At 33.1% G+C, this 12,389-nt stretch overlaps 2 protein-coding genes across 2 annotated transcripts; both read right to left on the bottom strand.

The window, feature by feature from the left end:
* On the bottom strand, nucleotides 6,903-8,509 carry LOC104793666 (soluble inorganic pyrophosphatase 3). Its single transcript, XM_010520070.1, has 8 exons — nucleotides 8,402-8,509; nucleotides 8,152-8,316; nucleotides 8,003-8,068; nucleotides 7,819-7,926; nucleotides 7,661-7,726; nucleotides 7,353-7,473; nucleotides 7,161-7,242; nucleotides 6,903-7,061 (listed from the first exon to the last, which is right to left on the bottom strand). Exons 2-8 carry the CDS (start codon nucleotides 8,314-8,316, stop codon nucleotides 7,019-7,021), a joined length of 651 nt encoding a protein of 216 aa, XP_010518372.1. The 5' UTR covers nucleotides 8,402-8,509; the 3' UTR covers nucleotides 6,903-7,018.
* On the bottom strand, nucleotides 8,779-11,078 carry LOC104793665 (probably inactive receptor-like protein kinase At2g46850). Its single transcript, XM_010520069.2, has 3 exons — nucleotides 10,265-11,078; nucleotides 9,971-10,054; nucleotides 8,779-9,881 (listed from the first exon to the last, which is right to left on the bottom strand). Exons 1-3 carry the CDS (start codon nucleotides 11,055-11,057, stop codon nucleotides 8,857-8,859), a joined length of 1,902 nt encoding a protein of 633 aa, XP_010518371.1. The 5' UTR covers nucleotides 11,058-11,078; the 3' UTR covers nucleotides 8,779-8,856.

Below are 12,389 nucleotides of genomic sequence, written 5' to 3'. Positions count from 1 at the left end.
TGACCTTATTGTCCTTTTACCACCATCCCCTAGCTATAGCTAGTTTCTTCTTTCTTTCTTTTTTTTTTTTCTTTCCTCCTTAACATAATGGTAGTATTTCTTTAAATAATTCCCCATATAAAAATACTATTCATTTGCTAACTATAAATGCTTGAGATCGAAAAAAAAGGGAGTCAGATTTTGTCCAACATAGTAGATGGTTGGGATATGAGGCGAAGAGAGATGATAATGTCGTGGGCGTAGGGAGAATTTTTTGGTTTTTGTTGTTTTAAATTAGAATCTTAAATCTAATACACAATCAAATGATTAATGAGTACTTTATCAATAATCTCCTTCTAATGGGTTTGCTGCAATTTTGAATCACAAAGACAAAATTGGCATGTTGTTTGTCTTTGGTCTTTACTCTTGACTTTTTGTTATGGTTACCCTTCTCTCCTTTACAAATTTCTTGGTTTACACATACATGTAATATATAGTGTTTTGTTTGAGTGTTACATGTTTTACTTTGCAACAGCTCCCCCACTTGTAAGAGATGCTTTTTATATTAATCACACATTTATACCCTTCTTACCTGTCCTTTCTTGTAATTCTCGTTGTATGTGTGTGTGTGTTTTTTATCACTTACAATTTTTGTGTACTCTCGTTGCTAGTTGCTACGTTGCATTATATATAAAACATCAAAACCATAATTTTTTTAACAAAACTAAAAATTATATACAGAATATATGTGAGTTTTAAAAAAATCATGAGTTTCTAACTCAAAATTAGTTGATGATAAAGATATATATCTCTTATATCTTAATATGAAATTATAAACACAAATCTTGATAACTTTTTGTTAGGTCTATCTCGAATTGAATGAAACATGATTGTTAAACCTAAAAATTAAACAGATTTATATTGTTGTTTGCCTATTAAACAAATTAAAAAAATATTTTGAAGAATTCCTTAATTGATCTAAATTCAAATGATAGGTTGATAAGATATAAAAAGTATTCGAATAGTCAATTTTAATCTGCGGATTGATAGTATATTATTATTTTGGTTATTTATTACATCTTCTATAATATCATGATCAGATTACCTATCAATCTCCATCTTAATATGTTTGGTTGGCTGATTACTTTTTCTTTAAAAGAACTGGCCAGGCCAATCTAGATCTAGATATATACGTAATCGCTAAATAAATACTATATAGTAATATGAATTACAAGTTATAAAGCTTTCGGTATATAACCAACCTTATAAGTTATAAACCCAAAAGAAAATAAAAGGCACTAGTCGGTAATTTGTGTATTGCTTAGTACGTAATCGTTCTTATTTAAATTTTAAAAGTGGAACAAATCGAAAAAAACACCTAGCTAGAAAATAATTCCGACCCACTTAATTTTTTTTTGTAATAATTGTACTGTGAATACAAGGAAATGGTACTTTCCTCCTAACTTAAAAATAGATAGTTATTTATTTTATTTTTTTACAAAGTTTATGTTGGATAGTTAGTTAAAGCTTAAAATAGAAATCATTCTTTTTTTTTTGTTCAAAAAAATAGAAATCATTCTATTGTGTGGAATTGCATCATTTTTTTTTTTTTTTGGAAACCGAAGTTTTTCTTCTTCTTGTAAATCATTTCACGAATTACCAGTCATGTACGTATACACATAGGCATATGCGTACAAATCCACAGAATTTACAAAATCATGAGATGCTCGTAATGTCACAAAATCCATCATGAGAGAGGAAAAAAAATGTATAGGAATTAGGAACCTCTTTAATCAATTGAATAAAATAAGAAAAATAGACATGGTCTCGTTCTTGGACCGGCCGAAGAATCTTAGAGTTTATGGCTCAAGATATACAGTATATATAACTTTTTCACATAAAACGAAAATCGATACATTTGTTTGCTCCAGCTAGCGGATCGTACTAATTAACAGCATGTACCATTTTTTCTTTTGGTTTTGTTCATGTAACGATGTTAGTATAGTAACATTACACATGTTGCTCTGGAACATGACACGTAACACTTGAACCCTGGCAAACCCTTAACAACTAATAAATTAATAGTTTTCACGTATTGTCAATGTTAATCTAAAAATTGTGTACGTACGTGGTCCTGAAAGAGACTAAGCACCCTTCACGTTCCTTTATCCAATTTTGGTTTAAATGTAATGAATGGCTGGTTAATGATTAAAGCTTACAACTTTTATCAAAATAGAACTGTACTAGTGGGCGGCAGTGGTTGTATTTTCATGTTAATCGATGTTATCAGCCGATTACTACTTAAACATTCTTTTTTTTTTTTTTACACCATCAGTCTCTATCACATATTTTCATTGACGGCTGAGCTTATATATTACGCTGGGCTCAGAGAACTCGATTAAAAGAGAGTTGAAAACCTGAAATGAAAAAGCTAGCAGCTGTAGGTAAATGAACATTGATAAACGTGGTCCAATTTCTCATCCTCAGTCGTACATAACTGGTTGGACCAAAAGCCTCTAGTCGATATATTGTTTTCTTATGTTTCATCGTTATTGCTACGAATCTTAATCTTTTGCAATTTTATCAAAATCTATTAGTATATATATAGATCTAATGTATCAAATTCCGTTTGATATAATTGACTGTTATTCATAATCATTGCGGCTTGCTTGTCTTCTTTTCTTTGTAAATTTTCAAATAATGGGTTGTTTCGCCCACGCGCATCTTATAAATTGACGCCCGGCTAATTAATACTAATGTGACTGAATGAACTGGATATTAATATTATTAGGTTGGATAATATCAGCAAAATAAATGTTACGGATACAATCTTGTTTCCAAAATTTGCAAAAATAGCCAAGCACAACTAAAGGCAATAACGATTAAATCTTTCTTTGTTCTCCACAGAGCCGTGACTTATGCTTTGCAAAAAAGGCATTTGCCTTAGGCCACACAAAAAAAATAATCAAAAACATGCCATATTTTTTATTTGTAAACTAGATTGGGCATTTTTTATGTAGTACTTTAGGAAACTTTTGGAAACAAAATTCAACATTCATATAAATTTTGTTTCTTTTTTTCCTTTACATAAGCTATCATATCTAATATCTTACTCTTTAAAGTTTTTTTTTAAATTAATAATATTTCTTTCTTTTTATAACTAAAAAAAAATCTCTCATAAAAATAAAATATATGAAGTTTCATTTTAAATTTTTGCCTTAGGCCTTTACGGATCTTGGCACGGAACTGGTTCTCCACTCATTTTTTTTCTTTTCAATATTTACATATGATCATCTCTCTATCACCTTAAGTTCTTGTAGAGACTAGAGAGAGAAAGAATAATACAATTAAATATCAAAGAAATTACGAGGAAACCATGGCGTCGTCCTTTTCAAAGCTATGCCCTATATATTATCTACTAGCCACGGGGACCTCTCTATTTCTATACATCTCACTCTTCACTTACTAACAGAGTATTTCTAATTTTAATTTTAAACCGAACTAAAAATGCAGCAACTTAGCTTACGAATCTACGATCGAAATATATAAAGATAATGTACGTCAATCATCCTGTAAAAGATCAGCATTTGTACTTGCAAATTTGCTATGCGTCTAAAATGGTTAACGGAGCGTGTGGTTGTTTGAATCGAGTAGATGACATTTTAATGTCGCTAGTTTAATGCATATAACGTATCTGATTAATAATTTTACTAGTTCTGTTACCAAACTTATACTGGTTTACGGCCAAAAAATAATACTATATATATATATATATATATTCATTCTTAATTATTGATAGCCTTCTTTTCAGTAAATAATTATGTCGGTACTATTTGATTAAGGGGTTGGCTGGTAATTTGTTTTTGGAACCGTAGAGATATTAAAAAATGATTTAACGATTTTAGTCAGATTGTCACTAAATCACTAGATCATATATATACTTTGATCTTCCTAAAATTTGCTAGTAACTCTTACAACTCTCACAATCAGTTTTTTTTTTTCATTTCTTATCTCAAAGCCAATAATATATGTAGTTCCCATTACTTTTAAAGTCCGACACTTTGTTAACAAAACAAAAAAGTTACAGTCAAACTGTACACAACCAATTAATTTTCATAAAAATAGTCCCATATGATCACAACTGTAACAAATGATCAACCTTCCACTGGTTTAAGACTCTGTTCTGACCTGACAATTTTGTAGCCTAATTTATGTCACACTATCGTACGTGTGAATTGACCCACACAAATAACGATCGAAGTAGTTTGTTAGTCGTTGTTTTGTGGGATTAAACTATGATTTCGCAAGCCCACTTTATGGTACGGTATAGATTAATGTACCAAATTAGATTATGAGAATGATGAAGAGTAGGTGTGTATATATAGAGATATTTTGGCATATGATAATGAAAGAAGAAAAGATGGGGTTAATTAAGGGTAAGGACCACTTTGTTATTGTATACTGAAAAAAACAGACTTGCACTTATTTTAAATGCCCACTCGCGCTCCTTTCTTTTGTCCATCTCCTACAACGTAACCCTCTTATCCCACTAGAGGATTTTTCCCTCCTTTTAAATGCCAAGGCCAAACTCTGTAGTTGGAGTATCATTCTTATTAGTTATAACTTATAACTAAACATTAACCACACACAAAAAAAAACTCTAACATACATTTTCAATCTATACATTTAAAGCATATATATTGGTTATATATATTTATATATAGTTAGATCAATTGGTTGGGGCAGGACAGGGCAGGACTGGCTTTTGCTCGATCCATCGAGGCCTTTAGAAAATTAGGGTTTCTTTTTCGTTTTTTTCTTTATTTATTTATTATAAAATAGTATATAACAAAAATTAGTTGTAGTTTTTTGGACCGACGCGAACTCCGTAGAGTCACTCGTGTTAATTTAAAAGAAATCGATCTTGTATATAAAAAGAGATAGTAATACATATAAGATCGGTCGCCATCGAAGAGGTAGTGGTGAGGTAGAAGGCGGTCCATTTTTGTTTATATAAATTTGTTTGTTTAATTTAAATTATTTAAAAAGAAAATGGAGAATCCGTGGTGCGATCGATAATGGCAACAACATGCTCCAGTTGTCAATTTGCCCCAGAGTCTAGGACTCTCTCCATCTCCTCTATCACTAGCCAACCCTCTCTAATTTTTTAAACAAAACATAATTACTGTAGTCTTTAAGCATGCATTTTGAAAGTTCATGTGCAATTAAAAAAAATATATTAATAATACTCAGAAAAATAAGAGGAAGAAAATTTAATACTATATGTTGTCGAGAATTATTTGCTTTTATCAAATTCTTAAAATTTTAGATTCGTATAGCCAAAAATATCCAAATTTTCAAAAGTACTATTCTATATGAAGATATGGACTCAATATATATATTTCATATGTTATGGAGTTATCAGAATTCTATCTTTATAATATAAAACACATATATATATATATATATATATATATTTCATTACGGAAAAAAAAGAAATTGGTAAAAATTAAACTTTACTTAAACTGAACTTAACCATTTAATATTGTTTGATACATATTTATTATTTCCCACAAGAAAGTGACAAAAATAATAAACCATGCATTTTCAAACATAATTTCACATTTTCGATTTTTGTCCGTAGTTAGTGTAGTTTACTTTGTTTTGTTTTAGTATAGAAATAGGTGTCGCACTTAGCCTATATTAGAACTAAAAAAAAGAAAGAAACAAATAGTAATAATCCGATAATAATAATAACAAATTATCGATGGAGTTGAAATTATATAAATGCAAAATATATGAGGTGGGGTCGGTTTGTATAAAAGTGTGGATTACAAAGGAATCTTAGTTATTCATATCAACCCTCTCAGCTGAGGTTGTCTCAACTCTGAAAGGAGCCAAAGACACCATTTTTTATTTGGATCGGAGGTTTTGTTTGCAAAACTTCATGACCTTCTTATAAATTGTAACTTTATACTATTCCACTTACAAAGATAAAATATTATAATGTGTGATTTGCCAAACAAAAAATGAAAAGAAGAAAATATAATGATGTAATATTAAATTGACTCCATCCATCTCTGGAACTAACTATAAAGGGCTCTCTGCTCTGCGGTGTTAGCAGGAAAAGTCAGCTTCCCCTGCAGCTCTTGTATATTCACATTCATTTTTCTGTTCACACTCTTAAATCTTCATAACTCTATTTGCATCTATTTTCTATATTTATTTTATTATTTATAAATTATTCATACGTACACATGTCGGACCATATCTTACAGAATCATTTAGTTGATTACAGTTAATTTTTAAAAAAAATAGGGGAGTATAAATTGGAGCACATTTACTCATTAGTTAGTACTTAGTAGTAGTAGAAGTAGTAGTGTGGTCCCTTAAAAAGAAGAAGAAAAAAAAGTGAGGCCCAAAATAAATAAGTTACATAGATATGATAAAATCCAAAAAGCCCATTCTCTGTCTAAATATATGCTACTCATGTTTAGTCGCTTTCTCTATTTGGATCCACACTATCACAATATTTTGCTTAACCTGTACCTACCTATTCACTGTACTTTAATCTAGTGGACAGAAATCTTTCCTCAAGGATATATATATTTGGTTTTTAATAAGAAATATCGATTCTAGCACGTGTCGGTTCATCATATACAATTGTTTTTGTTTTGTCGTCTACACTTGTGAGATTCTAATCATTTTTATATAAGATGGTTTTAGTGGTATGGCCTATTTATTGTATCTGGGCCTCATGTAGCTTCTTAAGGCCATTTAGTGGACGAGTCAAACATGTAATGTCAAAGAGATTAGGCAAAACTGCATTATATATCCGTTTCAAATTATACAATTGAACAAAATNAAAAAAAAAAAAAAAAAAAAAAAAAAAAAAAAAAAAAAAAAAAAAAAAAAAAAACTGCAAAAGCCGATCATACGATTATGAATATGTAAAATAATTAAGATATGTATATGCGGATGCTGCCAATAATAATCATCTCTTCCGTGTAAACAAAAACATTGTTTTTGTTGTTTCTGTTCATCTCCTCAAGGTGTGGAGAATATACTCAGCGTATAGATCCCTGTAGTTTCACAAACAATGCAGATACGTTTACTTACTCAAGTTTTTTCAAACGAAGTTTGTGACTTTATTAGGGTTTATGGTTCGGTGAAAGTCTTACATGGAGTACTGGATTGCTTCATGTGCAGTCTCTGATGGCAAGAAATCGTTCACAGCCACCTTCTTGTTCTCGTTCTTCTTGTCTATATATATAATAATAACCAAGCGCGATTTGTAAGGGTTCTTTTCTTAGTTTGGTCCTAATTTTTTTGATTTAACTGGAGATGTGATCATCAAAGAAGGAGGATCTTACAGTCTTCGAAGAAACGGCGGATTTCAGAGAGACGATGAGGAGCGAGTTGTTTGATGTCTGTGAAATGTTTGTACTCTGGATCATCAGCACACACTGCAATGATCTTGTCATCTTTCTCACCCTGAAAATTCTCACCGTTATTATTACCAATATCAAAACTTTAAGATCAAGCTCTGATTTTGGAATTTTTTTGAGATTTCTTGGATTGCAAGTTTGACAGATTCTAAAAAGAGATGATCTCTATCTAATGTATTTTGTGAGAAATAAGAAACATTAATGCAATGGGTGAGAGAATTGAGAAGAGAAACCTGATCAATCATGGGCATTAATCCAATGGCTCTAGCACGGAGAAAACAACCTGGAAGCACTGGTTCCTACACGAATCAGAAGCTAAATTAGGTCAAAACACAATGTGGTGCTTAATGATGAAAATTTGTGTTTGGTTGTGATAAAACACACACTTTACCTGCATAAGGACAAGAACATCAAGGGGATCGTTGTCTTCACACAATGTCCGGGGGATGAATCCGTAGTTGTGTGGATAGACAACTGACGAGTACAAGATCCGGTCAACCTGAGATCGAATTCAATGTCATCAATCAGAACAGTTAATAGAAAAGAAGATCACATGATCTGAGGATTTCACAAACCTTGATAAGACCGGTCTTTTTGTCGAGTTCATATTTAACTTTGCTTCCTTTTGTGATCTCAACCACCTGACCAGAGAGGCTCTCACGTTAATAGACCAATAGAGAGAAAAAGAGACTCTTATCCGAGTTATGTAAGGTGAGAGACATACCACATTGAAGACCAATGGAGCATCAGGACCGATCTCAAGGTCGTGCCATGGATGTGCAGCTACAGATCTCCTGGATAGAGTTGAGAGAATCCTCTCGTTCAGTTTTGGAACAGGACGAGGAGATTGACTTGATTCCTGAGTCTCTTCATACGTTTCTTCACTCATCTGTGATCACATCGATCGCATAAGTTTAACAATACTTAATGATCGTGAAGACGAAACAGAGCATTTGGAAACAATCAGAGATTACCTTTAGATCTTCGAAGGGACAAAAACAAATGTAAGTTTCTGCAAAAAACAGAGCTACGTATATATATACAGGAGAAACCAGAGTTTAATTATAGCATCAAGATTTAGTCAAAATCGAATTTAATGATACCAGAGATATTCTTTCTCAACCTTTCAATTTCTTTTTTTCTTTTTTTTTTTCTCTAAAAACTCGATTATAAATTTTGTTTTAAAATGGGAAAAACAAAACAAAACATTGTGTACTTGTTTTTGGTGTTTTCTTCTTACTCTTTTTCCTGCACGTTGTTCTAATCGTGAGTACCAATCCTAGTCACGATTATTGTTTTTGCAGAACACGATCTCGTAATTGAAACAAAAACGAACGTTTCTTTACTCTCAAGCAAAACGTTATGAAATTTTACATACTTTGTAAACAAAAAAAAAAAAACAGAACCTTTATTAATTTCCCCTGTTTTTTTAGGTCTTAGGGAGATAGATAGAATCAGGAGACATAGAAATCATCTGAAGTAAACTCGAATTCGAAAACGTTTCCTCAATTCCATCTTCTTTCTTATCCCAACCGCTGTTTCCAGCGATCTGCAACAGCTCTCTAGCTGCATCAACCATTCCAAATTTACCATCACCACCGAACAAAACGCACCGAGTCGCGATATCAGCTACTAAACCAATCTGTTCCCTAAAAGCCACAGGCTGCTCATGAACATACATTGAAGGATCCACGATCTCTTCAAGCTTGCCGTTTCTAATCCTCTGTAACGCTTGAGTCACTGTCTCTTCTCTCTGCTTTAAACCAGTCACGATCTCTAGGAGCAAAACCGCGAAATCGTACATACTAGTATCAATCCTCTGTTTCCTCTGTAAACCAAAACCAGTGACTTTAGCTTGGAAATCTTCGTCTAGGAAGATGTAACCAGAGGCAATGTTGTTGTGTAGGATCGGTGGATAGTTCTCGTATTGAAGTAAAGCGAGTAAACCAGCTACTTCAGCTACAATGTTAACTCTCTTGCACCAATCAAGCCCTAGATGTAACCGGTCTCCAAGCAATCCGTTTACCGGATACTCGTAAACAACGAGTGGATTATATCCAATATCCATACAGAACCCTATGATTCTCGCGAGGTTTCTATGCAAAACCGCAGATAAGTGATCTATCTGAGACGAAATCTCCATGAACTCAATCTGGTTTTCGCAGAGAACCTTGTGGACGATCACTCGCGTGCCGTTTGTTAGATTCCCTGAGTAGATAGTTCCGGTTTTGCCTTGTGTGAGTTTTTGTGAATCTTGAAACCCTTTAGTGGCTTCTTCTAGCTCACGGTATGTGAAGAGACGAGTCTTGTTGTATCCTTTGCGGAAAGAAACACTAGTAGTAGTCGTTGCTGTAGAGATATCAAACTGTTGATCTGTATGAGTTATTACTGGACGTTTAAGAAGGCAGAAGAGAGCTAACAGTGAGCCCAGTATGAACAGAGGAGCTAAAACTCCTGCATATATATTTGACTAATGATGTTAGCAAGAAGTTTGGTTCAAAGAAATTTTGAATTTATTCAGACGAGGAGATTATCGTAATTACCGGCTAAAACGGTGAGTTTCTTCCCCTTGTGTTTCTTGATCTCACATTTGTCTCCATATAATTCCTTCCCGTCTTTGTAACAAGCTGCAATAATAGTAAACCAAGTAAGTTGCTTGTGATTCAAGAAACACTCGTCTGTTCAAACTAGGGCACCGAACCGCACCAAACCTAATGAATTATTATTCATAGAATAACAAATCTATTAATTTGCTGTTTAGGATAGTGAAATGAGGTTACTTAAAAAGTACTGTATCATCACGTAAACATGAAAAAGGAGAAGGAAAAAAAGCTTACATTTTAAGCAACCGGTTCCATGGACGAAGCCATCGCCAACGAAGCCATCACGGCACACACATCGAACACTTCCTTCAATAGCCGTAGCGTTAACAGTTCTAGCCTCACGATCGCAAACAGCTTCCGAAGAGTTTCTCGGAATACCCCACTCTAATTTCACTCCTCGTATACCTCTGTTGGTCCCTCTTGGGACAACCCACGAAGAGAATCCTCTGCATCCGTATTTACTAAAAACAGATAAATCATCACCTGCACGCCACGCGCTGTGATCAGACAGAGGGTAGCAACAACCGATATCTCCACCGGAGGTTTCGTCTTCTTCTCTGCCATCACAACCAAAGAGATCGTTGGTTTCGCAGCCGGCTTTACAGAGAGAAGAATCTTCACAGTCGTAAAGACCGATCACGTTTTCTAAAGAGATGGAGAAGAACTGGCTTGCAGAGAAAGGGAAAGAGCGTAAGTCGTTGAATTGGTGACAAGAAGGAGATAAAGGGAAGTCTACGAGGAGACCGTCTGTGAAGAACTCGATGATCTGGTAACTTTGGTGGTTTATGTGAAGATATAGAGTGGAGGAGTTTGTGCAGGAGAGTCGAAAAGCGACGGACGAGGAGGAGGATAAGAGATAGAAAGGGAAGGAGACTGAGAAGTTTCCGCACTTTTCCGGTGAACGGAGAGTGTCCGGCTGAGAGAGAGAGATTGAGGTTAGGGTTTGGAGAGTTAAGAGAAGGAGAAGAAGTAGAAACAGAGCAGAGGAAGAAGAAGAAGAAGAAGAAGGAAGAAACAGAGGAGGCATTTCAGGTTTTGGGCAAGAACAATCAATGAGTAAAAAAGATGTTTTGTATAAATGTTTAAAAAGTATATTTAAGACTTTATTGTATCAATGCATCAAAAGCTACATTCGTGGGACTTGGAATTATGAATTTTATTTATTTATTTGGGAATTGTGACAAAAAAAAAAAAAAAATTGAATCTCGACGAGCGTGTGTGCACAGTTGTTTTTGTTAGAAACTTCACTTGGTTTCCTAACTATTTTTGGGTTATTACAAGATATAAATTGGATTTTGGACGTAAAGAGTAAAAGAGCGCCACGTGTTGAGATCGTAAGAGGTAAATGGAAAAATAGGAGGGCGCAGATAGATTATAGAAGTTGGGGAATAGGAGACTAATGGTCCGTTGAATAGCTAACACTTTGCACCATTGGACCTCGAGCTCTCCTAATTTTACTCCAAAACGCTAATCTCTTGTTTTGATCATTTTTTTAATTAAATATTTTACTATATAGTTTTATTACCCTTACGGACTTACGCATCCGTATAATACATGTATTGTTTAATTTGTCGCGAATGAAAGATTCAAAACTACGGAATGTGTCAGACCTAAAGGTTTCGTTCTCTTCGCAGCATAAAACTTGGGAACGGAGGGACTCTCCCGTTCTGTTATACGATTCTAGGATAGGACTACCGTTTGGTAACAGTGACTATCATACACTAAATCGGCTTAAAGACACTTGTTATACCAGTTCATTATTATTAGTTGACCTTTGTTACCAAACGTTATAACTAACTTTTGAATTGTTTTAAAAAAAAATATAATGAGAATATAGATTGTTTTTAAAAAAAATTGTTTTACTCGTTAAAAACTCAAAACTAAAAAACGAAACTACCACACTATATTTTCTGTTTAAATTTATTTTAAAAATTAATTATTTTTCACGATAGCTGGCTTATATTTACTATGCTTTCCGTCTGTACGTTACTATTATTTTTAAATATAATTTGTTTTTGCTGATTTGTCAAAAATTTATTGGTTTGGTGACTTGAGATTTATAAGATAAATGATGATACTATATAGAAAACGATAAATTTGGTTAGATTTAAATTCAGTAAAAAATGATTTACTAACTAATCTATCAATCATTTCTTAATAATGGTTGGATATTTTTTTAAATGTGGTTTAGTCAATCAATTAAATCGTCTGTTGGGAACCACACAATTTTAACATTTAAAGAATCCAAACAAATATTTTTTTTTTTAAAACAAAATCAAATTCAATGGATTTAATTTTTTTTAGTATTATTGGCAACTATATATGAGTCAATTTTGGTACAATTTTTATTGACTAGATA

This window comes from Camelina sativa, chromosome 6 (genome assembly GCF_000633955.1).
Source record: "Camelina sativa cultivar DH55 chromosome 6, Cs, whole genome shotgun sequence".
Classification (NCBI taxonomy): domain Eukaryota; kingdom Viridiplantae; phylum Streptophyta; class Magnoliopsida; order Brassicales; family Brassicaceae; genus Camelina; species Camelina sativa.
The sequence above is the reverse complement of the archived record's forward strand: the minus strand, read 5'-3'. Positions and strand labels throughout refer to the sequence as shown.